The sequence below is a fragment of the Lepidochelys kempii genome, chromosome 13, assembly GCF_965140265.1.
Source record: "Lepidochelys kempii isolate rLepKem1 chromosome 13, rLepKem1.hap2, whole genome shotgun sequence".
Taxonomy (NCBI): domain Eukaryota; kingdom Metazoa; phylum Chordata; order Testudines; family Cheloniidae; genus Lepidochelys; species Lepidochelys kempii.
The window spans coordinates 3440949-3468889 of NC_133268.1; the positions used below are offsets into that span (position 1 = coordinate 3440949).

Genomic DNA, 27941 nt, shown 5'->3' on the forward strand with positions numbered 1-27941 from the left:
GAGGGCAGGGAACTCGCCCAGCCCACCTTAAGCCAGCAGCGTATGGTTGATTCAAGCAGGCAGGAATGACCTTAGAAAAACAAGTTTGTGCGGGGCCAGGCAGGGCCCCTTCTGGGGCTGGTTCCGCTGCACCGCCCGGGCAAGCTACCTTAAATCGGGGCTGGCCTGAAAGCTGCGGGGGGGCTCTCTGCGCTGGTACATTGTGGAAGCAGCGTCTCATCAAGTGCTGACTGCTAGGCAACGGGCGGGGGGGGCCGAGCGCCAGCAGCCGCCGCCGCCGCCGCGGAGAACTGGAGCGGGAGCGGGAGCGGGAGCCGGAGCCAGCCCAGCCGCGGGAGCCGGGCGGCCGGGTCCGCGCGCTGCCTCTCCCGGGGACGCAGACGGCGCGCGGCTGCCCGCTGCAGCGACCGGGGGCGGAGCGCTCCCCCTGCGGCCGGCCGGCCAGGTGCACCCCGGGCTCCTTTCTGCTCCCCGCCGCGGGGCGGCATGTGACTGAAGAAGGCGGCTGGTTCGCAGGGGTCACCGCGCCGGGGATTTTGGATCCCGCCTGGGCAGCACCAAGCGGCCGCCGCCGGTGGGTGGCAGCTCCCCGGGGCAGGATCGGGATCGGTCCGATTCCTCTTCTTCCTCCTCCTCCCTTCGGGCTGGGGCGCCGGCGTAATTTCCTTCTGCCGCTGCCCTGCCCCGGACCCTGCTCTTCACGCAGCTCTTCTCCTTTCTGTCCCTGCCAGGCGCCCGCGATGGAGCCTGTCGCCAGCCGTTCCTGCTACCCTGCCTGCTGGCTGCCCTGCCTGCTGCTCCTCGCCCTGCTGGGCCGGCCGGGTAAGTGACGCTGCCTCGCACCTGCTGCTGGCAGAGCTGGATACTCCTGGCACAAGCATTGTTGGGTCCTGTCTTGATCCTGCCGCCCCCCCCCCTCCGCCCCCATCTCTTCCTTTCCCTGGTCTCTGGTTCCCCTCAACCTTCCCCTATAGAAACCCTTTCCATCCAGGAGTGTCTGGTGCACAATATAGATGCGTATTGACCTTTAACTACCGCCGCACCACTGCAGGGGAGGGGGCCAGAGATGTGAATTAAAGGGACGGGGGATTGTCTATGGACGGTAGGAACCTGGGCTCTGGCCCCCTCGTTCCGCAGGGGTTATGGGAACCCCAGGATCCCACTGAGTAACTTGGCTCATGGCTGTGGTTTGTTTGATTTCCTCTAATCCACGGATTCTGCTACAAGGTAAACACCTTGTCCTTGCCCTGGTGAAAAAGGGGCACCAGGGGCTGAATTCAGCAGGGGTCTGAACTCCTATGGCTGATGTGAGCTCATCAGCAGATGGGTGTAGATGGTGAATTTGTCAAAATTGCATAAATCTGCCATTCAGGCGGTGCACGGAATTGGTGTAATTTACATACAAACAGTCGGCGTAATAGAAGGGCAACTAAGGGCATGTCAGCACAGGAAGTTATTCCTGATTAACACCCTGTGTGGACGCTCTTAGTCCAGAAGAAGAGTATCCACACAGGGAGTTAATCAGGAATAGTTGATCTGTTTTAAATTCACACCCTATCTTATTCCAGATTAATTTTCATGAGGTCGTGTAGGAGGCTGTAAAATGGGCACAGGTGTAAAATAGCTGTTTTCTTACCCGCTCCGGGTAGTTGCTTTTCTTGTTCCTTAACCTCCTTTCTGCACTGCATGGTGTGCACATCTCACTCGCTTTGCACAATCACCGAACACCAAATCAGTATAACTTCCCGGACTGTGCATCAGTTTTCTGGCCAAATTACGCCCAACATGAAGTCTGCATCACAAGGGAAGTTGCACACACTGACTCCAAGCTCCGTTTGACCCTGTGTAGGTTATGTCTACACTCCGGACCGTACAGTGGCACAGCTGCGCCGCTGTAAGGGCTCCTGTGTAGCCGCTCTATGCCGGCAGGAGAGAACTTAATTAAACCACCTTCAACGAGGGGCGGTAGCTCTGTTGGTGGGAGCAGCTCTCCTGCTGACATAGTGCTGTCCGCTTTTGTTGGTGAAATTTACGTCGGTCAGGAGTGTGGTTTTTTCCACATCCCTGACTGGCAAAAGTTTTACCGACAAAAGTGCTAGTGTAGACAGAGCCTAATCTAGGGATTTATACTGTGTTCGCCCCATGGTATCTGAGCACCAATCAGGGCTCCTGGCTCACATTCTTGGCTCTGCCAGATGATTCCTTTAAGGCTTGCAAAAGGCTCTGAGATCGATGATGAAAGAGGCGATTGTGGTGCATCTAAAGTATTTATTTATTCTTCCTGCCATTTGCACGTCCCTCTTTTCACTCCCTTCCCTCTATCAGTGTCAGTAAACCTCCCTCTCCCACCAGGAAATGAGCCCTGCGGCGGCTGCTTTCAAGGGTGCTTCGCTTGCAGCTGAAATGCTGCCAGTAATTTTATTTCTGCCTGGATTAAGTAATTGGTGAACCTTCCTTCTCTAATTCACATAAGGCCACAGGTGTGACCAAAGTCAAGGTCTGCGTTTCATTGGAAGCCCTCACAGGAAAGATGTTGGAGTAGCCAGCTCCTGCTAATGTCCAACCACCTCTAATGCTAGTCCATGAGCCAGAACATGCCCCTGACTATCGACTGGGGGGGAGGGAGAGAACCTCTCCAGTCTGTCCGTTACCAAGAGGGGTTCTGTGTCCCAATCATAAGGGCAAAATTTTCAGGTGAAAATGTATGTGGGGTTCTTTCCATGCTGACTGTGACCACTGCTGTCTAAGGCTGACGGGTTCCAGGGATGGTTGCCACAAAGAAATTTCTGAGGGGGTAGGGAAAAGGCAAAACAACCAGAATATTTCTTTCCTACAAAAAAGGGGCACTGGCTGATCCCTGGTAAAGCTGCCTTTGAACTAGAGCTTTGCCAAATCAAAGCCATGACTTCCCCCCACCTCCTTGACACCGATTTTCCTGAACAACTGGGCTGATTCAGCTCTGGGTCCCATTTCTCTAAGTTCTCCCTGTGTAAGGGATTCAGCTAAATGGTGCTGGGGTTCTGTCCGTGCTGGGGAGGCGGCAGGGGAGGGGAGGTCGCTGAAGCAGATGACGTTACCCTGGTGAACTACACGCACTTTCTGCTGCTGTCACCCGTGTGAAATACACCCTTCCTGTAACCCCCAGACGCTGTCTGGGGCTCCCTATACCGCTGTGTAAATTGATCTCTGGCTTTCTTCTCCTTTTTCTGAGTTGCAAATTCCATGCTCATTTATAGCAAGCACCTGTTAATTTCCTTAACTGGGTATCCCCACTGGGGAGAATTTGAAGCATTGTACCTAGTGAATTATTGTTGGGCTCCTTCTCCAGTTGAAATTGTCTCATTCCTACAAGTGACAATGACACTGACTGCAAATATTCAAACCAGCTGCATATTTCTTTACGAATGTGAAGTCCTCGCTCAGTAACACTCTTATGCTCCTTCCAGCATTACTTTAGATTGCTTTTGAAGAAAAGCTATTTTTGTGGGCAAGAATTTAGGCAAGAGCTGCAGCTCTCCTGCAATTAAACTTTAACCCATTCCAACCCGTCTTGCATCAAGTGACTTGAAAATGGGGAGAAGGGAAAAATTAATGACTCACCAAACCAGAAATTTTAAACCACAAATAACAAACTTACTGCTCTCCTAAGCCAAGCAAAAAATCAAGGTAAGGATATACGATGCTGAGCCCGTGCTGCGGGACACCATGCAGGAATCTGCCTCCTTGCTGGGCCTGGAGCATCGTAATTCACTCTAGCCTTCGCCACTTCCCCACCATTATGAATTCTATACTGTACAAGTTCTGGGCCTGCGGTATGAGGATTTCCACACGTACAGTGCTTTTAAAAACAACATCTCACTATCCCTGAAATTTAACATCATGGTAAAGTAGATTGCAGCAGATGAGCATTAAGGTCCCCAATTCTGTGGGGATCAGCACATGCTTAACCCTCCTTAACTCATTCTTAATTCTAACTTTTAAAGGCGTTAAGGGTGCTCAGCACCTTGCAGGTTGGGTCCTAAAACACGAGTTGCCAGTTTCCTAAGAAAATGGGTTTTCTAAGACACTGTTCAATGCTGTGCCTGAGAAGGGATTTGTTGCCGAATGCGTGTTCGCTTGGGAGGAACAACTTGTCTTTCATTTATGGAAGCTGGCTGTGCAAATGATGTCTTTTCCATGCGTGTGATGCGGCAGAAGGAACTCATGATCTTGACCACTGTACAGTATGTGTGTCACATGATCAGTGTCTGAGTCAGTAGCTGTATTGCACAGACTATTAGAAGAAACTTTCTGAACACCCTCCCACTCAGTGCTTCCGTGCTGTGTAATAGGAGCCTTCATGGAAGGCGATGGGTGAATTCTTGCCTGATTTTAAACCCATTGAAATACTGGTGGATTCAGAAGCTCACCTATAACAGTGCTTGTGTTTTGCTTTGGGGAGACAATGGGGACGGGGAGAGATGATGGGGTTTAATTGTGGGGAAAATACTTAAGGAAGAGAAAATATCCAGTAACTGATGTGACAGGGTCAGGCCAGATGGCTAAAGGAGAGTAATAGAAGGCAGATATATTAGCCCCAGGTTAAGTAGGTCCCTTTTCCCTGGGTAAGGTAACAGGGAAGGTTCCAGAACAAACAGGAACCTTCTGGAGACAATTAAGACAGGCTGATTAGAACACCTGCAGCCAATCAAGAAGCTGTTAGAATCAATTAAGGCAGGCTAATCAGGGCACCTGGGTTTTAAAAAGGAGCTCACTTCAGTTTGTGGTGCGCGTGTAAGGAGCTGGGAACAAGAGGTGCTAGGAGCTGAGAGTGAGAATGCGGACTGTGGAGTACAAGCATTATCAGACACCAGGAGGAAGGTCCTGTGGTGAGGATAAAGAAGGTGTTTGGAGGAGGCCATGGGGAAGTAGCCCAGGGAGTTGTAGCTGTCGCACAGCTGTTCCAGGAGACACTCTAGACAGCTGTATTCCACAGGGCCCTGGGCTGGAACCCAGAGTAGAGGGCGGGCCCGGGTTCCCCCCAAACCTCCCAACTCCTGGTCAGACACAGGAGGAGTCGACCTGGACTGTGGGTTCACGAAAACAGCCAAACTGAAGGCTACCGTGAAGCTCCAAGGCGAGCAAATCCGCCAATAAGCGCAAGACCCACCAAGGTAGAGGAGGAACTTTGTCACGCTGAATTGCAGCAGGGAATGGAGTTTCAGCCTAAACTTTGCATTTTCTTGCTTGTATGCTGCAGTCAGCATGTCTATTCAGGGTTTTTCAGCTCAGTTTCCTCTTTTTTCATAATGATGAGGGGGAAGGGACTCGCACCACTGATGGATCTCGGCATTCCAAGCCTTTTCTGAACTCATACTGGGCCAGATGCCTCCCTGGAGTTACTCCGCTGACATCGCTAGAATTGTACCAGGAATTAATTAGCCCACTATGGCAATAGGCATGCGGAGAGGTAGGCCCGTTTTGTATGGCGACTCCAGTGACAGTTGTGTACTTGTAAGCTGTGCGATGTAAATACGCCTAGTGGAAGCTAGGAAATGCTAGCATGGCAGCTCGTGTCCGACGCTGGCATGCTGTGCCCATCCTGCAGATGCTTCTGAGACATTACAGTAAATCCTAATATCAGCAGTAGCTTATGTCTGATCTACGGACCAATAGATCATAGGTTATGGAGAAGTGGCTGAGTTGGGAGGATGGGGGAGAAGGGCTGATACAAGCTGGGCAAAAGCAACATTTGAAATATATTCCCAAAGAGCGTACAGCTGGGCAATGTTGACAGAGGCGACAAGGAGACCCCAAAGCCGCCAGATGGCAGCTTCACACCATCACGGCTGTTGGCTGTTTGTCTCACAGTTACACTGATGGTCCTTCTCAAAGTGCCAGCTCCATCTGAAACAAACAGCCACATCTGGTGCGCTGACCTCACCAGCTGCAGCAACGCAACTGGCCGACCTGTGGCAGAATGTGGGTCACCAAATGGACTCGACAACAACGAACAGGCTCATTAACCACAAACTCCTCTTCAGTTAGAAGCTGACAGCCATTCGGATGTGCACACGTTGCAAGAATAGGGTTGGACGAGCCAGTGCATGATACGGATGAGCTGCCTGCAGATCCTCACTTCAAAACACAGATGGGCTTGAGCTCCAGGAGCGCGAAAGAAAGTCTCTAAAACTCTGCCACTTCCTATACATGCTGAGTAGCTTGAGGATGCGGGGTGCCAGGGAGGGGAAACGCCATCCTAACTGGAGACTATGGATAGTGGGTTTCAACAACAGTGACCAACAGTTACAGTTCATGGCCCAAGTTCCTCTCCTAGTTATACTGGTGTAAATGCAAAGTAATTCCACTCACGTCCATGGAGTTACTCCAGATTTATATTGGTGTAACTGAGATCAGATTCTGTCCCTCTGAAAGCCTGCATAATACACACAACTTGGCTGAACCACATCCCGACCCATTGATATCTGTTCCTAAGGCTCCTCAGACCCCCCAGAATTCCAGAGCAGACATTTCCCCCATCTTCCTCCTCTCTGGGTACAGTGCTTGCCTTTCAGATAGAGAGATCGACAGATGGTGAGAGGGAGGAGGAAGGAGAGAGCTCTCTCACGTCCATTACACACTGTGCATTCTACTAGCCTATACACTCCCTCTGCCTAGGGCTACTGATATTGACAGGTTCATTCCTACTGGGAAACTTTATCCAGGATCTTCCTCTAGACACAGCAGAATTTTGTTTTGCTCTTAGACCGTTAATGTTGGAAACAGCTCCCTCTTTAGTAGATGTAATTTAATCAAACATTGCTGTTGTGAGCATAATGCAAAAGGAAAATTATCTTCCCAGTGCATTTTTGTTGGAGAAATAAAGCACCCGCAGTAGCGAGCATTCAGTTCCACTCCACCACGTTCCCTTTAGGGTCCAATCCTCAGGAAGTGGAGATGTTACAGTGATGAGTGTCGGTACAGGAACTTAGGTAGGACTGAAGGATCTCCAAGGCAAACTCCCACTGAAAACATTGCGAGTCGTACCTGAGTGAGACTTGCTGGACTGGGCAGTTCTAATGAGGATTGCAGTGGGCAGATGGACAAGAATGTCCTAGAATTCTTTCACGAAGCAGTTCTATGACCAAAGATGAAGCCAATATATTGGCAACACGATAGAAGCCCTTATTTTTGCAGCAGAAGCTGCTTTCCTGTTATTTCCAAGTGATCATGGAAGAGAACAGCTCTGCTAGTCAATTAGGTCCATTTTCAAAGCAATTAGTGCTCAGTGTGCCAAGGCCCATATTTAATATTACTTCTATGTAATAATTGTGCACTCGTGGCCATGGCTTCTGGGACCGGAGTATGTATCTAAACCCATCAGCCAGCCTTGTATGCATTAGGCGGCAGTACAAGCCATTCACCCCAGTCCTCTGTCCCAGCCCGCCTGGTGGAAATTACTTCCAGAGTTGAGCCCAGAGTCCAGCAAACGAGTAGTCAAGACGACAACCCTGGCACAATTCCTTTAATGCCAACACAATGACTCTGGTGCCAATTCCATGGCAAGGAGCCATCTACCAAGGATAACCTATCTCCATGCCTCAAGAACTCATGTGACGGCCACCAGCTAGGTCCACAAATGGGAACCAGAGACCTCCAGAGCTAAAAGCCAATGCTCTCTAGAGATTTATATCCTCTGTGGATAGGCCAGAGAGAGGGATCTGTAACATACACTCACCAACAGGTGACACTTAAATCTAGTGACTGTCAACAGGGGAAACTCAGCTGATGTCACCCATTATGGAGATGCATAGGGAAAGGAGGTCTTCTTTGACAAAGGTAAGATAAAGACCCAAATGAGGAACACAACCGCAAATTAGCTGGGAGAGATGTGGGGTTTTTTTTTTCCTTATCATGTCCCTTGTGTTTCAAGGCTATTGGTTGGTTGCAGTAATTTACAAAAATTAAATCCGGAGCTAACAAGACTTGTGTGTGGAACAGAGCTGAGTGAATTGTTTGTGGTAAACAGTTGACTTGATGAGCTTGGCCTCTTCATGCTTACCGAAATGATTGTGATTTTCTCCAATGTGGTGGTTGTACGAATTTCATCTTTTTATACTCTTTGTATTGATTGGTTTGCTGCAAGGATTCTATAGACAAAATTTGAGCTGTTGTGTTTGGTCAGATGATCAGAAGTCACACGCAATTGGTTCTATTTCCTGGGAGAGTGTAGGAGGGGTTGGAGAAGCTGCTGGAGCTCTAAATCTCGGGAAGCAGCAGCAGGTTAGGGGGCGAGAGCCGATATTGCAGAAAGCTTTTAGATCTCTTACTTCCTGGGTTGCACAGACCTTGCTTGAGGCACCCAGAAAAATTAGGCAATCAGATATACTGGCTAGGTGCAGAGCAGAAGTTTAACTTTCCCTTCTCCTTTGAACACAAGTAACTGAGTGCAGTCTTAGCTATGACCAATGTGGTCAGATCCTTATCTGGGCTGCTAAGTGGGCTCTGTTACAGGAATGGTCGATCTGTATCTGTTACATTCAGAGATAAGATGCCAGTAGGCATAGCTAATCTGCGTCAGCTCTTCACAGCCTTGTGCCAGGTTCTGCTGATTGGTTTGAGGAACACTCGTTCTGTGCTGAGCCAAACAGAGTCGCTTCTGGAGAGAATTCTCAAACACGCAGCTTAAACCTGGCGCTCTGACCCTTGGTACAAGTACGGCTCACTCACATTCGCACATTCAAATGTCTGTGAATGCTCGGCTGCTTTGGTGCAGGAATAGTTCAATGCTCAGTGGAGGCACATCTGAGTCTAGAAGTTGAGTGCAATGCCTTGTTTCACAGTCGTGCACAGCGGAGATTAATGTTCTCTTCTCACTGCTCACACATAGAATCATAGAATATCAGGGTTGGAAGGGACCCCAGAAGGTCATCTAGTCCAACCCCCTGCTCAAAGCAGGACCAATTCCCAGTTAAATCATCCCAGCCAGGGCTTTGTCAAGCCTGACCTTAAAAACCTCTAAGGAAGGAGATTCTACCACCTCCCTAGGTAACGCATTCCAGTGTTTCACCACCCTCTTAGTGAAAAAGTTTTTCCTAATATCCAATCTAAACCTCCCCCACTGCAACTTGAGACCATTACTCCTCGTTCTGTCATCTGCTACCATTGAGAACAGTCTAGAGCCATCCTCTTTGGAACCCCCTTTCAGGTAGTTGAAAGCAGCTATCAAATCCCCCCTCATTCTTCTCTTCTGCAGGCTAAACAATCCCAGCTCCCTCAGCCTCTCCTCATAACTCATGTGTTCCAGTCCCCTAATCATTTTTGTTGCCCTTCGCTGGACTCTCTCCAATTTATCCACATCCTTCTTGAAGTGTGGGGCCCAAAACTGGACACAGTACTCCAGATGAGGCCTCACCAATGTCGAATAGAGGGGAACGATCACGTCCCTCGATCTGCTCGCTATGCCCCTACTTATACATCCCAAAATGCCATTGGCCTTCTTGGCAACAAGGGCACACTGCTGACTCATATCCAGCTTCTCGTCCACTGTCACCCCTAGGTCCTTTTCCGCAGAACTGCTGCCTAGCCATTCGGTCCCTAGTCTGTAGCTGTGCATTGGGTTCTTCCGTCCTAAGTGCAGGACCCTGCACTTATCCTTATTGAACCTCATCAGATTCCTTTTGGCCCAATCTTCCAATTGGTCTAGGTCCTTCTGTATCCTATCCCTCCCCTCCAGCGTATCTACCACTCCTCCCAGTTTAGTATCATCCGCAAATTTGCTGAGAGTGCAATCCACACCATCCTCCAGATCATTTATGAAGATATTGAATAAAACCGGCCCCAGGACCGACCCTTGGGGCACTCCACTTGATACCGGCTGCCAACTAGACATGGAGCCATTGATCACTACCCGTTGATCCCGACAATCTAGCCAGCTTTCTACCCACCTTATAGTGCATTCATCCAGCCCATACTTCCTTAACTTGCTGACAAGAATACTATGGGAGACCGTGTCAAAAGCTTTGCTAAAGTCAAGAAACAATACATCCACTGCTTTCCCTTCATCCACAGAACCAGTAATCTCATCATAAAAGGCGATTAGATTAGTCAGGCATGACCTTCCCTTGGTGAATCCATGCTGGCTGTTCCTGATCACTTTCCTCTCATGCAAGTGCTTCAGGATTGATTCTTTGAGGACCTGCTCCATGATTTTTCCAGGGACTGAGAAAAATCCCCATGCCCATGCCCCAGTCTCTCTGCTCCCTGCCCTTTAAAGAACTTCTCTCACATGCCAGGCACATGCTCCAGAGAGGGACACTGCTGTAAATGGGTATCTGAGAAACTCAGGGACAACGTAAAATTTAACGTTGTATGAGCCCAGAGTTATTAGACTGCCACCACTCACGGATGGATGAAATGGAGACTAGACTGAGTTTGCACATTCTGAAATGCCACTGAGCTTCTGCTGAAATGGGGTTTCCACCTTTAAAATGTCCTTTTGGACACACTTGTGTCTCAGTATCAAAGTGCTGATGCTGTATCAGCTCCATTCTATTTTGGGGGAAATTTCAGTGTCCTGGTGCTCTTAGTCACATCAAAACCCAGGACTTACCTGTGAAAGGAACAGTATCCAGAAAGCAACAAACTTAAAACTGATATTTTTACACAATGCACAATTAACCTGTGGAACTCACTGCCACAAGAAATAATTGATGCCAAGAATTTCTCAGGTGTCAAAGGATTGAGAATCTATATGGATGAAGAGAACATTAATGGGTTACATTATAGGGGATAAGAAATTATAAGCAATAAAAAAAATCTCTTGTGGTGGGGCATCAACCAGCCACTAATTAAAATGGTCTAGGGAGAAACTTCCCTATGGCAAGTAATTCCATAGTTGTCCAGTAGGGGTGTCTTGCACCATCCTCTGAAGCATTTTGATATTGGCCACCATGGTGAGAGAGCCTAAATCCCAACTGCTATCTGAGAAAATCATCTGGTCTCTACAGCAGTTGTAAGACCCTTTTGTACCAATGGAGCAATGCAAAGGGAACTCTTCACAGGGCAATACTGAGTCCAAGTCTTCAGTTTTATGGTGGGGATATAACCTGTGTGCAGCTGCTGCACTAAAGACTAGTATTGGATTCAGGCAAAGAGAACAGACCTTACTGGTGAAATGCTCGGTATTTTTAAAAAAGCGCATCACAGCGAATACTAAGCATTTCCTCAAGAGCTAACTACTTACATGTTTGGTTAAACTTAACAGCATTTGTTTCAGTGCCATCTATTGACTCCCAATCATAATATAGTATGCAGTGATTTACTCTTAGCTGCGAGTGCCATTAACAGCCACAGAAGCTCTGCAACGATATTACACTTCCCTCCGTGCAGCGTTTAAAAATGTAACCTTAAGCAATGGCATGGATAGAAATCTTGTTCAATTCAGTTTCAGTAACTGCATTGGCATGACCAGGATGACAAGTGTTGCCAAAATTAATCCGTCAAATATCTGTGTGGGCTACAGAGCATCTCTACCTATATTGCTCCTCTTGCTGCTGCTTCTACAGGTCTTGACTACAGCACTTTTCATTATTTCTGGTGGTCTTGAGCTCTCACCTTGCCTGCTCCATTGTGCCCGGGTATTGCAACACTTAATTTGCTTTAGATAACCAGACAGCGTTTCAGTCAGCTGAGCACGGCAAGTCAGGGTAACAATGAAGTTTCATCTGACGCTGCTTTATCATCATCATTATTATTATTACCTTTTGAAGGTAAACTGGAATGTTCAGGACATTTTCAGAGACCTCAGACAAAGTTCCCACGTAGCTGACCAGCGCAAATACTTGTTTCTGCACATGCATGTGGACACACAGCCTTGATATGCAGTGCAAATGAGCACTCGGGCTCACAAGATGGAGAATTCTGTGCAGAAGTGCCCACTTGCATTAACTAATACAGCATACTCTGATTAATTGGGAAGCTGTTTTATTGGGATGTCTCCTAGGGAAGTGACTTAGCCTATTGGCAGGGAATGGTAGTAACTTCTGGTTAATTGGGAATAATTGGCATAAATATCACATCTGCTTAGTGCCAAGTGGTGCTACCCTGGTCTGCTATTCTAAGATTCAGTATTTGAATTCAATAGAAGCCAAATAAAGATAAAGATTTAAATGCAGGAAATAAGACCTATTCTTGTATTTGTATTAATTACAATAGTTTGTCTCTTGCGTTAAAATTGGAAAAGATGCAGAGAAGGGGAACAAAAATGATGAAGGGTGTGGAACAACTTCCATAGAGGAGAGATTAATAAGACTGGGACTGTTCATCTTAGAAAAGAGACGACTGAGCGGGGATAGGATAGAGGTCTATAAAATCATGCCTGGTGTGGAGAAAAAGTGTTATTCATCCCTTCACAGAACACAAGTACTAAGGGTCACCTGAGGAAATTAAGAGGCAGCAGGTTTAAAATAAACAAAAGAAAGTACTTCACACAACACACAGTCAACCTGTGGAATTTGTTGCCAGGGGATGTTGTGAAGGCCACAAGTGTAACTGGGTTCAGAAAAGAATTAGATAAGTTCATAGACGATAGGACCATCAATGGCTGTTAGCCAAGATGGTCAGGCATACAACCCCATACTTGAGGTGTCCCTAAGCCTCCAACTGCCAGAAGCTGAGATTGGATGATAGGGTTGGATCACTTACTCATTCCCCCATTCTGTTCATTCCCTCTGAAGTATCTGGCACTGGCCACTGTCAGAGACATGATACTGGGCTAGATGGACCACTGGTCTGAGCCAGCATGGCCATTCTTATGTTAAGTTTGTGTGGTGTTTTTTTAAATGGCTCTTTTTGCTGATAGAGAAGAGGTAACACCAACCTGCCCCACGGGCTAACGTAGGGATCAATACATTCATCTTTGTACAGTGCGTTGGAATTGTAAAGCTCGCTGTAAGTGCTAATGATTATTATTATTCACAAAGGCTCTGATCCTGCTGCCAGTTCCTCTAGCAGGGACTTCCATGCCCATGTACTACCACAAAGGTACGTGGCCCAGGCCCAGGCCTCCATGCTACCACAACTGGTTGCAGGACCAAGTGTCTAATCAGGGGGTCCCCGTGAAAGTTTTGTAACCCCAACATGCTGCAGAGACGGGCTTAGTTTCCAGTGAGCAGGAGTATTTTATACTCTCCTGTATTAACTTAAGAGTAAAGAAGCTACGTACAGAGCACAGAATCATTAGAGCAATTACACCATAGACATCAGGGGCCTGAGTTGCCTCTCTCTTGTGCCGGTATCATTGAAGAGCCGCTGCAACGGAGTTCTCGGGAGGAAGAGGACGGTCAGGTCCATCAAGGAAATGTCACGCGGTTCACAAGTAAAACCCGCATCTGTTGTTACAAGATCCATTTCTAAGGTGCCCACCCTGGGCATTCATTACATAATTAAGAAGTTTAACGATATCCACTGAAAGGAAGAGACCTCCCCTGTGTTAAACTAGTTTCTTTGCAGCATCAGCGCCAGGTTGGGATTGGCAGGAGAATATAGCTGAAACAACACAGTCACCCATTTATAAAAAAGGTCAGTAGAAAAGTGAATCTTTCATCCCCTCTAATTGTAACCCCAGCCATTTCTACTGATCGCTTTAAACAGTCACCAGGAAAGTCACACTTGTCTGGAGTTTATTTTCCTAATATCGTTACAAAAAAAACCATAAGGTGACTAACTGGCTGATTAGGAGACAAATATTTTCTTCAGTTTGCGTTTGGCAGCACTTTGTATGGCGTCAGTTTGGCTGCTCTGTTGATGATCACTTGGGCTCTGTCTCTTTGGTTAGCAGGATGACGTCGCTCTCCAGCTGGGCCCCGCACTCCTGCTCCTCCCCAGTCCTGCAGGGGGGAGTTTACCAGTAACTCACCAGCACTGCTACCGCTGTTGCTGAGTTTGGAGCCAGGAGGACCTCTCTTCCTGGGAACCCTGTACGGAGACTGGGGGCAACAGGAGCTGGGGTGAGGGAAGTGGTGGCTGGAAGAACCTCCTCCCACCGTTTCACCATTCAGGCCTCTGGGTAGAATGTGTGGGGATGAGACCTGCTACATCAGGTGTAACTCAAGTGACATAACTACTCTCCACAGAAGGTACCCTCCGGTGCTGAGCTCAAACCTGTACAACTGGGGGCTGGAGGATTTTAAATGGAATAGTTTCAGAAAAGTGTAAATAACTGGGCAATGGGCATTGGATGGAAGCTACACCTACCTAACAACTAGGACAAAGCCCAAACCAGCCCCACGGATATCAGGCTGGGATTATTGCTGACAGGCCTCTTGCCTTGCGAGGGACCACTGAAACTTTTCAAGATGGCCCAGCCCAATTGCTCAGCCAGGTTTTGGGTTGGAGGTGTATTCAGTGCTGTAGATCCCTTCTTTGGTCAAGACCAGGAATGTCCACCACATCTCAGCCCAGGTGGATCACTTGAATTAAATTACTCTCTGTAATATACAGAAGAATTTGTGACGCTGAGCACTGCTGTAACTTCCATGGTTTTGGGGGTCCCTGTTTCTCCTACAATATTTTCTCGTAAAAGAAACCACCGTGACCTGACAGGTAGTAAGAGATAAAGCCATCCCCACCTGGGCTTGTATGGTAAGGGATAAGGCACTTGTAGATACCCAAAGACAAATCATGCATATAAAATTTATGACTAAATGTTAGTTTCTCCAGGGCAATAATCCAGCACAACCACAAATTATGGTTTGTCTAGACTGACATTTCCACCTCATTGCGTGTGCAATTTAAAGGGGTACAGAATCTGAAGGTGTGTAACTAGCCAGGGTAAGTATAAGGTGCCTGAGGGTTCTAAGGGTACTGAAGATGGGAACGGTTTGTGTGATACCAACAGGTCCAGAGTCCCCTGGTTGGGGCATTGGCCAGTGGATTTGGCCCAGCCCAGCTATTTTCAGTCAACGCTGATAAACCTGGCAGGTATTTTTAAGCTGGACCATACCCGTCTTCTGCCAGCAGCGGCTCAGCCCCAGAGCGATGGCTCCGGGCATTGCCGTAATGCAGGACAATCCTGTAAGCTCCCGCTGAAAGGAGAAGTGATGGGCTCGGCCCTTGGCCACGGGAGGAATGGTGCTGCCTATTACTCTAAAGGCCTCCCCCGTAACAGTGTCACTGGCTGTGTCCCGGCCCCAGGGGCAGGGGGTGTGTCAAGTAAAAGAGCCGGATTACGAAGGTTGTTTTTGTTACAGGGGCCGGGGGGGCTGAGGAGGCCGAGGAGTTCCAGCTGCTGCAGCCCCAGGACGCCGTGCGGGTGTCCGCGGGAGAGACTCTCACTCTGACCTGCTCTGTGACCAGCCTCGCTCCAGTAGGACCCGTGAAGTGGTTCAAGGGCTCGGGCGGGGACCGGCAGCTCGTTTATGCAGACACGGGATCATTCCCCCGGGTGACGCGGGCTGTGAATGGCTCTGACACAGACTTCACCATCCGCATCAGTGACACCCGCCCCGCGGACGCCGGGACCTATCGCTGTGTGAAGTTTAAGAAGGTGTCGGGAGGCGATGAGGAGTTCAGATCCGGCGCGGGCACGGCCGTGACTGTGAGCGGTGAGGGCGAGCTCCCCTCCCAGCCACACGCCCCTGCCCGCCGGGGGCTGGGACCAGGGCGGGGACCAACCTTGCTCCGCCCGGACCCTCCCGGGGAGCTGGGATTCCCATGGGACGCCCCTAGACCGGCGCTGAAGCAGGCCTGGTGGAGATTTGCCCCGTGACTGATGGGCCTGGTGGAATCTGGGCACCAGGCAAAAATCTCCATTTCTGTTCCTACCTGGACCCTCTGAAGATGGCTTCACACTGCGATGAGCACCGGGGGGGGCGGGTCTGGTGGGAGGAGGCAGGTGTCAGGTTAGTGCCTCCCTTCTCCTCCCCCCACCAAAATGCAGGTGCTGCCGGCACTGGCAGGCTGATTCTGCCATCACCCCAGCGGTGCCGGTGTACCAGGCTGGGACTCACCATTTCCCCCACCTCCTACAGAGCTGGGGGGAGGCCCCACAGGAGCTGGGCGGCTGGAGCATCCAGCCCCAGTTCGCTCCTTGTGTGCACAACTGGAACTGAAGCCAGACGCAATCCTGGGGTGACTTCGCCCTCCCCCACTCATTTAATTCCTTCTCCTGTAGCTCAGTCCCCCGGCCTGAGCTCGGGTACGTGAATGAGGCATTTGGGGCTAGCTTCACAAGGGTACTGAGGCACAGGGGGGCTGGAACAATATGTATCGTGGGGGTGCTGGGAGCCATTGAACCAAACTGTAAACACCCTGCATATGATGGAAACCACTTCAGTTCTAGCACCTATGCTGAGGCACCTAAATGACTTGGGGGGCCTTAGGCTGGGTTTAGGCACCGCAATCCAGATGTAGGGTCCACTGTGACCCACAGAACACCCACGCCCTGGAGGCGTCTGAACTCAGGGTAAATCTTCCCTAGGCCTCTGGTTTTTCCCTTGGCCATTCAGCTGCCTCAGCCCCAGAGCAATTCACAAACCGGGGGAGATGGGCACCCACCTGCCTCTCTCACGTGCAGGGCCCAAGCTGGTAGAATCATAGAATATCAGGGTTGGAAGGGACCTCAGGAGCTCATCTAGTCCAACCCCCTGCTCAAAGCAGGACCAATCCCCAACTAACTCATCCCAGCCAGGGCTTTGTCAAGCCTGACCTTAAAAACTTCGAAGGAAGGAGATTCCACCACCTCCCTAGGTAACACATTCCAGTGTTTCACCACCCTCCTAGTGAAAAAGTTTCTCCTAATATCCAACCTAAACCTCCTCCACTGCAACTTGAGACCATTACTCCTCGTTCTGTCATCTGCCACCACTGAGAACAGCCGAGCTCCATCCTCTCTGGAACCCCCCTTCAGGTAGTTGAAAGCAGCTATCAAATCCCCCCTCATTCTTCTCTTCCGCAGACTAAACAATCCCAGTTCCCTCAGCCTCTCCTCATAAGTCGTGTGTTCCAGCCCCCGAATCATTTCTGTTGCCCTCCGCTGGACGCTGTGCTCAGAGACCACCTAGTGTATTGGGTCCCATTCAAAACTGAGGAGAAGGAGGTGGAGGCAGCTCCCGTTCCCTTAAACTTGTTGATTCGAGCACTCACCTGGGTGCGAGTGCCCCGAGTTCAATTCCCCCCTTTGTTAGGGGAGTTAAACAGGGGTCTCCCCCCTCTCAGGAGAGTGCTCTAAACCCGCACCCATGGGACCTGGGGGGCTCCCTCAGTCCCCTGTTGAAGCTGTCCCATTGCGCATAGAGAGAGTCACTGGAGCAGGGGGACGGGGCCCTGGGCTCTCACCTCCAACCTGGGTGCCCAAACCAGCAGACTCCAGCCTCCTCCCCTCTCTCTGGGTCTGGGACTAGTTATCCAGAGTGGAACAGCTTCACCTGGAGACCCCTGTTCAACTCCTCTCCCCCTCAGGCAGAGAGGAATTGAACCGGGGTCACCCCACCCCAGATGAGTGCTCTAACCCCAGGCTAAGGGGGGACACACACCCTCATCACCACCTCCAGCTGTTGTGCGTGGAGTTACCCGCCTGCCTATTCACACCACAACCACCTAGGATGCTTAAGCTGCCTGACACCAGGCCGGGGATTCCTATTCGTGGAGCTGGGCACCCCCTGAAAGCTGGACTTAGGCACCGATCACCACGAGAGGGCAGGGGCCTAGCACACATGCCTGTCCTGGTCCTCTCCCATGAGCTTAGGTAGCTCCCTGCCTCACGTGGGGCTCTTGTGGATCGCAGTCTAAGGCGCGTATCTAGCCCCGCTTTTGGGGGGAGAAATGGGGACTATTTCTCACCCATAACCATAGGTGCTGGAACTAGGGGTGATATCACACACACACCCCGGCTTGAAGGGGTTTCCATTTTATCCACGGTTTACAGTTTGGTTCAATAGCTCTCGCCATCCCCACCATACACATTGTTCAGCACCCCTGCCCATGACTCTAGCCTCCCTACACCCCAGCCCTGCATTTGCTCAGGGACAGGGGCTGTGGCTCCCCCGATCTCAGGCTGTCCCTGTGGGGAAGCGGGCCCCATGGGGTGGGGAGATGGGCTCTCAGTCGCAGGGATCTGACTGATAAATGCTTCTCCCTGCAGCCAGCCCCTCGGCCCCGTCCGTGTCCGGCCCCTCCAGCAGGGCGGAGCCGGGTCCCTCAGTGACTTTCACCTGCACGTCAGGAGGATTCTCCCCCAGAGATATCACTGTGACCTGGCTCAAAAATGGGACCAAACTCCCAGCCCCCCAGCCCCAGGTTCTCCCCGAACACAAAAGCGTCTCCTACAACATGTCCAGCACCGTGGGACTGAGCCTGACCCGAGGAGACGTCCGCTCCCAGCTCACCTGTCAGATAGAGCACAGCACCTTACCGGCTCCCTTGCGTGGGTCCTACAACCTCAGAGAGGCCCTGCGAGGTAGGAGCCCAGCTGGGGCTACTGCGGAGGGGCAGAGATGGATCCTTCAGCCTTTGGTTCCTTTGGGCTGGGTAGTGGGGGGTAAGAGGGGAGTCACTGAAATCCAGATTCAGTTCTGGACTCTGCCTTGTGCCCTTAAAACTTTGAAACTCTTTGCCCTGGGCTGGTACATCCCCTACTCCAGCCCAGTGGAGGGCAGGGTTAGGAAGAAGGTGTTTGACTTTGTTTAAACCCTGGTAAGACACCACTCTCCATTTTAATGTACCCAAGCTGGGTCTGTCAGGGGTTTTTCTAGGGGGAAGGGGAGGGAAATTGGGGACACTGGGTAGACTTGGGTTTTTGCAGCCTGCTCATTTTAAAACATTTGCCTTCCCCTGGGTTTATTCCTGTGAGGGGGCCAAGGCTCTCACACGTGGGAAGGCAACTTAGAGATAACCAAAGTTCTTTGCCCTTGAAAAAATATCACATGGCAAGTGGGACGTGGGCTCAGGGGGAAGGTCAGTCTGTCCAGCCCAAGAAATTTCCCTCTGACTCAGCAGGAAAAGGAGAATTTCTGTAGCTGCCGAGCACAGGATATTTGTGTTCTCAGTTCCACCCAGGATGCGAGTGGGTGACCCAGCAGCGCCCGTCGCACTGAACGAGTCTGTGACGTTCACCTGCCACGCGGAGGGGTTTTACCCGAAGGACGCGAGTCTCACCTGGCTGGAGAATGGAAATGAGACGAACCTTGGAAAATCCTCCCCCCTGGCCGAGAATCCAGATGGGACGTACACGCTGCAGAGCTCCCTGGAGGTCAAAGCAACTGAACAGAGGAATCGGTCCATGTTCACCTGTCGGGTTGTGCACGATTCCCAGCCCCCCGTCAGTGCCAGCCAGATGCTGAGAATCTCCCAGCCACCTCCTAAGCCAAGCAAAGATGTTCCTTCACCTGATGCAGGTAAATGTGCAGCTGAACCCTCCCTGCACTGCTGGGAAATGCCAGGTCTGTTCTGCTGAACCCAGGGGTCATTTCAGCCCATCTCCGGCAGTGAGCGCCTCAGTGTTATAGTGACTCTTTTATTCCAGGATTATTGCTCAGCTCTGCTCTCCTGGGGCCCGGATGCAGAAGGGGAAGGTTGAGGGCAGGAAACGTCACTTTGGCCGCACTCTGTGCCCAGGGCAAATCATCTCAGCAGCCCTGCAGGGGCATGAATATCCCTTGGAGAGGGGCTCAGGCATGGTCACTCCTGCAGAGCTGAGGATGAGGTTCCATGTGGCCAGCTAGTATCTTATGCAAACAGCTGCCGGCGGAGCTGGGCAAACGCAGCAGGGTTCAGTTGCCTGACTGAACCCGTGTGTTTGGTTTGAGGATGAACCAGCCCGTGTGTGTTGCCTGGGGGCTTGCGTTCAGAGTTCGGCCTGTTGGAGGTTTCTCTAGGAACATTCTGCACTGCTGACTACTTGCCTCTTGAGTCTTCCTCTTTCCTCTGTATCCCAAGACATAACTTAACCCCTCCACACGGTGTGTGTCTGTGGGTGAAGGGTCTCTCCCATATTCCTCTCCAGCCCACTGTTGGTTGAGAGGAACAGGTATAGGGCCTGCTGTGCCACTCGGGGGGGGGGGGGGGGGTTTGCTGTCTGGTGCTGCCAGAAGTTATACGGAGACCCAAAGGCTTCCCCCGCCCCTTTTCTGTAGCTATGGAACAGTCTAATGGGAACACGGTAACTTGGAGTTGCTGGTCTTCACTAGATATGCTCAGCAGATGGGCTGAGACTGGTTATTATTAGAGCTGAGCGAATAATGGATTTTCTGCTGCAGGGGCAAAAATTTAAAACAAAACAAAAACAACCCCTCAAAACACTGTTTATTTTGACCCCAAATGGAAGTTTGTTTTGGACGTCTCACCCTTTTTTCTACGTTAAACGAAACTGTAGCTAAACATCTAAACAAAACACCATTTCAAAATAAAACAAGAGCCAAGTCTGGATTTTGAAATGGCCAAAACAAGCCGTTTTAGTTGTTTCAGCTGAAAGATTTGCTGAATTTGGCCTGAATTCACAAGGCTTTTGGTATAAAGAACCCAACCGCACACACTTTCTGGTGACTTCACTGTTTGCCAGAAAAACTTCAGCCAACTGCAGTAACTGTATCCACACCCCTTAGAGCACCTAGCGAACTGGATTCCAAATCCTCCCCGAAACACCACAGACTAGGTCTGAGGGAGACAAGGTGCGGGAGGGAATCTCTTTTATTGGACCAAACTTCTGTTGGGTGAAATGGGCAAGCTTTCAAGGTGCACAGCGCTCTCCTTCAGAATGGGCCTGTCATCTCTACAGCAGCTATGAGCAGGAATCCCAGGTCTGTACAATCAAACTCCGGGGAAGTTCCCCTTTGTACCAAACTTCAGACCTGAGCTTTGGTTGAGATTCTCAAAGAGGCCAAAGGGAGTCTGAATTTTCATGAGTTGAGCTCCTAACTCCCCTTGGCATAAGCCCAGATGTTCTGCATTTAACTAACTCAGTTTGGCGAGGAGTTTTTCTGTTTGACTATTCTGATACTGGCCTCCTATGATCCCTGAGTTTCTCTCTTGTTACAGAGAATAACTTACCTAACCTAAAGATCTACATAGCCGTAGCAGTGGTTTGTGCAGTGCTGGGTGTATTGGTAATTGCTCTCATCTACCTCATCAGAGTACGACAGAGCAAAGGTAAAAATGAATTATTTCCAGGGGTGCCTGCCGGGGGTGGGGGGTGCGTTGGCTAGATCACTCTCTTCCCATACACGCAGGCAGTGCTTTACAAACACACCAGCATTGGGGGGGGGGGATGAAATGAACGGAACTGGTTAGCGTTCACCTGGGGAAGAGAATTTCACTCGCAGTTATAGGGAAATGTCAGTTATAGCTTAAGGGTAACAGCCACTGGAATAGTTTTAAGTTATGCATCATGGAAATCATATGTATGTGTCACACTTCGTATTCTTCTCTTTACATTGCTCTTTTAGTTCTATATAGCATCTAGGGACCCCGAAAACCCGCTACGAAGGTGCGGGCTAGACAGATGTAGGGGCAATGACTATAGTAGATTCTAAGGGCAGTTATGGGAATTTAAAAGCTGTAGTTGAGGGAGAATCCTGGCCAGGACACCAGGGTTCTCTCCTAGTGCTCTCAAAAAATGCCCGGGGGATATTTGACTTCCTCCTGGACAGATGAGGAGTAAAAGGACCCTTGGTTTAACGCCCCCTCTAGAGGGCACTGCTGTATGGACACCAAGTAAGGAAAGCATTGACTGTATGAAAGATGGGCTGCAGTGTGTGTCCTTGCAATGGGCTTAGCATGTCCATGGGGCCACACCATTTTGGATGGAGACACTCTCACCCCCATGCGTTAGAACATAAGATTCTAACACTACCCCAAAGAGCCTAGCACCTATCCCATCGAGCCCCCCACAGCTGCTAGGAGCAGGTGCTTGGATAACTTCAGCATTGCACTGTGGCAAGGACCAGTGCATCTGCACCACTTGTTCCACTCCCAGCATGGAGGGAATACCACCCCTACAAACATCACTGGCTCTGCCAGCTCATGAACTAAAGACCTCATTCCAGGTGCTGCAACCAGCCAGTCCAACAAGGGATTGTGCAGGGTCCAGATCAGCCCATGTGGGGATGCAGGTGTGTTTGTACATCTGTTGTAAGCTCAGGGTGTTTCAGGCACTGGTTTGTTGCAGTATCTTCTTGCCTAACAATGCAGCACTCCATTAATACATCACTGAAACATCAGCAGTGGTTGTGATCTCAGTAGGGTTATCCCTCTTGTCTGATGGAAGGCTAAATGGGAAAAAATCTCACTGCTATCATCCCCCCTCTAGTTTCTGCCAATTGCTGGAGGAATCACAGCTCCCAGTACTGTGCCTGGAAGGCATTGGAAGATTCATCCCAAAAATAAGAGGGGAGGGGAGGGGAATTACCAGAGGATAATCTCATCAAGGGATCCAATAACATTTTAAACAGCAAGAGCAATAAGACCTTCTCAGAACTCTGATACCCTTACAGCCTTCTGACTCATTTCCCATCACTCCTCTAGCATGCCGCCATGTTTAACTTCATAAAGCAGGTCCATTCTGAAAACCCCCAGGCTGCCCATAATATTGTATTTGATGCAATTTCTGTCTTGCAAAAGACACTCCTAAAATAGGAAAGGTTTAGACTCCACCCACAAAGATTTGTCCTGCAATGAAAGGAAAGGAGCTTTGCAATATGTTCAGCAGAGTTTGCAGGAAGATGCTGTTATTGGGTTTCTGGAAAAGCTGATCTAGCAACTTCTACAAAAAAGTTAGAAAAAAAGGAAATAAATAGTGTGCAAAGGAGCTAAAAAAAATATAAAGTAACGTGAAATGATGTGGGGAGGAGGGATTATTACAGTAAGGTTTTTTAAGTTGTGTTTCTCTTTTTAAACAGGAAAAAGCTCCCCTTCTGTAAGGTAAGCACCGATCTCCACTTTCCTCATTGAACTGTTGGGTAATCAGTGAGGGAATTTAAAGCCACAGGAGCTAATGAAGTCAAAGTGTTGACACCAGGGCTGAACTGGGGTCAAGTTTTAGCTAGGTTCCAAATTTGTAACTTTAATTCCTATGTCATATGCAGGCGAACATGGTTTAGCATGGTCTACGCTTCACTTTGAAAGCTCTTCGCCTGTACATGGCGGTTGATGTGATGCTCAGTCACTAGTGGATGGAAGAGGAGATCCATGCTATGGAGACGTTGGGCTCTAGTGATCTGGAGGGGTTGAATATCTCAGCCATTGTAAAGGCAAGAGTACCTCATGAGCCATGACTCAGCCTGTTACAGCACACGACCGTTCGAGAATTACCACCCAGAGACTGCTCAGTGAAGTCGCTCTCTGTACAAACAGTTACGAGCCAGCAAGCAGACATCACTGGAGATGGTTCTCCCATAGCATTGCTGAACGGAGGTTCCTGGCCGAGCGTACACCCACACATTCATTAACTGAGCTGTAAACCAGCCACTAAACAGCTGTAAACCTGCATTACCTAGGGAGGTTGTGGAATCTCTTTCCTTACAAGTTTTTAAGGTCAGGCTTGACAAAGCCCTGGCTGGGATGATTTAGTTGGTGTTGGTCCTGCTTTGAGCAGGGGGTTAGACTAGATGACCTCCTGAGGTCCCTTCCAACCCTGATATTCTATGATTCACTTGTTCTTTATTGTCCATGCCACACACAGGCAGCCTGGGGAAATCCAAATCTTCATCCTATGGCCAGCTGGCTACTTAAGTCTATGTGTTGTGTGAGGATAAACTCTTCATGGTGCAGTTAGTTCTCCGTTATCACACACTGGTATCCAGTGGTTCTCCCCTCTGTCCTGAAATCAACCGTCAGTCAGCCCTCGGCCATCCTAACCTGAAAGAATCCTCTGCAAAACTTAGTCACCCAGCAGCGCTACCATTTTAAAATATGAGTGTTTGACTCTGTTCTGTTGCTTTTTCTGTAGGCTACATGAGCCCAAGAAGAGCCCCAGCACAGCTCTCCAGGTATGTTACAGCTAGCTTCCTTTGGGGAACCGGAGAGGGGAGAACGACGGAAGACGCCATGAAAATACCAAGCGTCAGGCTAAAATCATGGCAGTTTATTAAGTGCTCAGAATCTCAGCTATGCGAGCCTACTTCTGTGGCTGGGGGGAGGGAGAGAGACACACAGTTCAGGACAAACGCTCCCTCTCTAAATTGCATAGGGAAGCTGCCTCCATCGCACTGAATTTCTCTTCTCCTCCTCCCCGGTGCCCCCACCCCTCCCCAAAGAACAAGTCTGGCTCTATTGTGACTAGAGCCAGCTGTACAATAAGCCAGGGAAGCTATTTCTAGAGTTATTTTGCATTCTGTGATGCAGCTATGAGTAATTTACCGATCAGAACTGAGCTCTGTCCCCCCGCCCCAGCTCGTCCACATGCTCACGTACGCACGCAGCTGGCCTCACACTGGAAAGACCTCATCCATTCTGGACATAGCCGCCCAGACCATGATCTCACTGACACTGCTGCAAGTCTAGAGTAATTCTGTTGACCCCAGTGGAGCATCTCCAGGTCTACAGGGGTGCAAGGGATTGCAGACTCTGGCTCGGTATTGCCCCTGGTTCTTCCCTCGGAGCATCGTTCGCCAGCAGACTTAAGGGAGAATTCTTGCAGTGGATGGTAATGGTGCATCTCAGTTGCCTGGAGAAGCCTGAAGGTAGCAAGCGAGTGTCTTGGTTAGTCTCGGGCCCTGTGGACTAGCATGCTTCTCCGCCCCTCTTGAAACATTATCGAGTGTCCCCAGGAGCCTGAGTGACCGTTCTAGAGCCAAGTTATCCAGCAAGTACAGCTTGCACTGCTGCTGGCTAGATGTCCCACCAGCATGCCTTAATCCTGCCCGGGATGGTAGATACGTCTCCAGAGCCATTTCCATCTTTGTTCTCTGCTGAACAAGCCAGCCAGTTGGCAGTTGATGCGCATAGTTGAGGGGTTGGTTTGGAATGGGGACACCTGTCTCGGGGATCCAGCACCACTAATTCATCAACACAGACCCCAGGTCTCAGGCGGTAGGACTTTACATTGTAGCACATCATACTTGTGCTGCCCTAGCAGGGTCCATCCAAGGACCTCAGAGCACGTTAGTCATGAATGAAGTAGTTGTATTCCCAGTTTACTGATGGGGAAACTGAGGCACTGGGCTACTAAGTGAGTTGCCCAGGGTCAGTCAGCAGCAGAGCTGGGAGTAGATTCTAGCTCTTGCCACAATCTTCTGCTATAATCACTAGACCAGACTCTTAGCTCAGGATGAACAGCTCATATCCCATCTGTATGCCAGCTGCAGGGGACACAGCTCCCTACTGACTCCATGTTTTCTCCCTCCCCCAACTCAGGATTCTGATCCCAACACCCTGACCTATGCAGACCTGAACTTTGACAAGCAGCAGAAGAAGAAGAGCATGCGCCGGTTCATGGAGATGAGCCCGCAGTTGGAGTACGCCTGCATCCAGACCGGCCAGCCGGCAGTCGCTGAAGACAATCTCACCTACGCTGACCTGGACATGGTCCACCTCAGCAAGGCACCCAAGAGACCTGCCCCCCGGCCCGAGGAAGCCATCTCGGAGTACGCCAGCGTCCAAATCCAAAAGAAATGATCAGGGCTAAAAGCAGTCCGGGGCTCACTGGAGTTTTGGTGAAGTCTGGCAGGCCCCTAGCTGGACATGGAGCCCTGGTCCTCCAACACTGGATCTCAATGGAGGCATCAGGAGCCCAGTGGAAGTGGGTGCCAAGCTATGGGAGCTGCATTCCTGGGGCCTGGAATGCTTCACACAGCGTACGGAAGCTTCCCCATGCTGCTGTGTCCTCACTTGAGTTAATACCAACTTCCTTCCGGAGAGGCCAGACTGAACTAAGACCCTCACACCGTGCAGCTTTATTTCTGGACCAGGATCTCTGTATCCCCCCCCCCCCCTGGTGATTTGTCACAAGACTGGAGAGGTCCTTCGCTTGGTGCACTGAGTTTCCTTTCGCATGTGTCAAGCAGACAGACAGTTTTCAGTGCTTCGCTGATGCAGTGGCCTACTCCATCTTGTAACCTTTCCAGACAAGGGCTGTCCTCGTCTAGTGAACACCTGAGTTTCTCTGCAGCCAATTTAGTACGTTGTGTGCAAGGAAGAAGCAGCCAAGCTGCCGCAGATCAGCCACCTGAAGGAGAGGAGGCTGTTTTGGGAGATAACGTAGTGGCAGAGAGCTGTCTGGCAGCAGGCTCTGGACTGCTGTTCTCAAGGCAACATAGGCCAGCTAGCTTGCCTGTTGGAGTCCCTCTGTGAAGAGCAGACACTCTTTGATCCAGAGTGACTACTCCTCCTTCCTCCTGCTTCAGAACCTGTGTCTGAACGAGACTGCTCATTTTTAGGCTCAGATTTCCCGCCAAACTAAGTGTGTCGTAAGTAATTCCTTAAGTTTCCACCTGAGGTTCCCCCTTCCCAATCATCCCATCCTTGGGGCAGTATGTTAAGACCAGTGACCCACTCGTGCCCTTGCGGGTTGAGCGCCAGGCTCTGCAATCAGATCAACAAAGTGAGGACGTTTCTCAGCCCCAGAGCACCTTGGGCTGGGGAACGCAGCCTGCGGAGCTCCCTGGGCAGAGTGGAGAGTCTTGATCTGACCCAGGAGCCATGCACAAGTCATGCACTAGTCATGAGCTCCTAGGCACCACCGCTCCCAGGCCTGTGTTCCCCTGGTACAGAGCATCCTCATTGCCAACCACAGAGCTTATCCTCATGAGATTGGGACTGATGGGCTTCCTACAGAAGCTTGTGCTAGCCGGGGTGGGGGAAGAGGCTAGCCAACCTCTACTGCCAGAGCACAGGCTAATTCCAGGGCTATGCTGCCTTTCAGCCCTTACTGCTGGCCAGTTCATCCAGCACGCCCGGCCTCAGTGCCTGGAAGCAAGAAGAAAGCCTTTATGCACGGGTGGAGGGCATCCCCCGGAGAACAATGTCACCATGACTGTTTGACATGTAACTGTTCATCTTTAGAGCTAAAAGCCAATGCTTGTGTGTCGTCCATGGGTGGAGTGCTGTGTGTTCATCACTAGGATGAGACGTGCAAAACTAAGTGTCAGAGTCAGCGTGATAATCCCCAACCCTGTCAAGTGAAGGTCTGGTAAGCAAGTAACCCTCCATCAGCGCTGGGGGGGAGGGGTGCAGATTTCTGACTTCTCGGCCTTCCCCACGGCCGGGCAGACTGACTGGCCTAGCGAAGAAAAGTGACAAACAAAGCTGAAATGCAACCACAAGTGGCATTTCAGAAGCAGCCGTCTTCCTGATTTTCTACATGGGAGGTTGCAGATAACGCACCGTTTCAATTTTCACCTTATCCCTAGGATTCAGGTTTCAAGATTTCCAGGGTCAGGAAGAGCTGGGCTAGGCAGCTGGCACTCCAGGCAGGGGATTATACCTGTTTACGCCAGGCCTGAATATGGCCCCCTTGCCTGGTTATTGTGATGGCCGAAAGCCCTTTCCCTGCCCTCCTTTCCTCAGCAGTATTAAAGAGAAGAGGTGGGACTTGTGGTACCATTCCTTGGAAGGAGGGCAGAAGAGGGAGAAATAATCTAGCACTAAGACATGTTGGAAACTAGATTGTATTCTAGCTGTTTGATCCTGCAGGGAGCTGGGGAGGAGGAAGGGGAAGCCAGGAGATCTCGACAGGATGTTTCAAAATCAACTGAATGACCACTTGTACAGATTGCAACATTTTTTTTTTTTTTTTTGCTTGCAGGATATTTTTGTAATAAAAAGTTCAAAGTTCTGTCTTGCTCGTGGGTCGGTGCCAGGTGCTGTGCTCAGGGCCCCCTGCCATAGGGAAGCCAGAATACCCTTCCTGGGTTAGATACCCTGGGGGAGCGGGGAGGCAAATCTGAGTCGTTCAGGTTCTCAGACCCTTTTCCCCATCTCTATGTACGGCCCAGTTTTACTCGCTGGGTGGTGTCGGGGAGAAGAACATG

At 50.2% G+C, this 27941-nt stretch overlaps 1 protein-coding gene and 1 long non-coding RNA gene across 5 annotated transcripts in view; one reads left to right on the forward strand and one right to left on the reverse strand.

Annotated features, from left to right (window-relative positions):
- On the forward strand, positions 1-27745 carry LOC140896843 (tyrosine-protein phosphatase non-receptor type substrate 1-like). 4 transcript variants are annotated; one of them, XR_012154618.1, is made up of 10 exons: positions 1-574; positions 732-822; positions 15231-15584; positions 18122-18436; positions 19026-19373; positions 21013-21123; positions 22872-22893; positions 23058-23222; positions 23921-23960; positions 25327-25370. XR_012154618.1 is itself a non-coding variant. In XM_073308857.1 (9 exons), exons 2-9 carry the CDS (start codon positions 741-743, stop codon positions 25585-25587), a joined length of 1533 nt encoding a protein of 510 aa, XP_073164958.1. In that variant the 5' UTR covers positions 5-574; positions 732-740; the 3' UTR covers positions 25588-27745. The 4 variants fall into 4 exon arrangements, 2 of the variants coding, with proteins under 2 accessions (XP_073164958.1, XP_073164959.1); XR_012154617.1 differs by having other exon boundaries at positions 23058-23960; positions 25327-25385; XM_073308857.1 differs by lacking the exon at positions 23058-23222 and having other exon boundaries at positions 5-574; positions 25327-27745.
- The window catches only part of LOC140896845 (uncharacterized), an 87846-nt gene that overhangs the window by 54786 nt on the left and 5119 nt on the right, over positions 1-27941 (reverse strand). The gene's annotated exons all lie outside the window — the stretch shown is intronic.

What these genes read in the sequence shown, in the direction of transcription:
- LOC140896843 (XM_073308857.1), top strand. Translation starts at nt 741, where the DNA reads ATGGAGCCTGTCGCCAGCCGTTCCTGCTACCCTGCCTGCTGGCTGCCC. An exon ending in CCTCAGAGAGGCCCTGCGAG is followed by an intron (nt 18,437 to 19,025) that starts GTAGGAGCCCAG and finishes TTGTGTTCTCAG; the next exon opens with TTCCACCCAGGATGCGAGTG. An exon ending in AAAAGCTCCCCTTCTGTAAG is followed by an intron (nt 22,894 to 23,920) that starts GTAAGCACCGAT and finishes CTTTTTCTGTAG; the next exon opens with GCTACATGAGCCCAAGAAGA.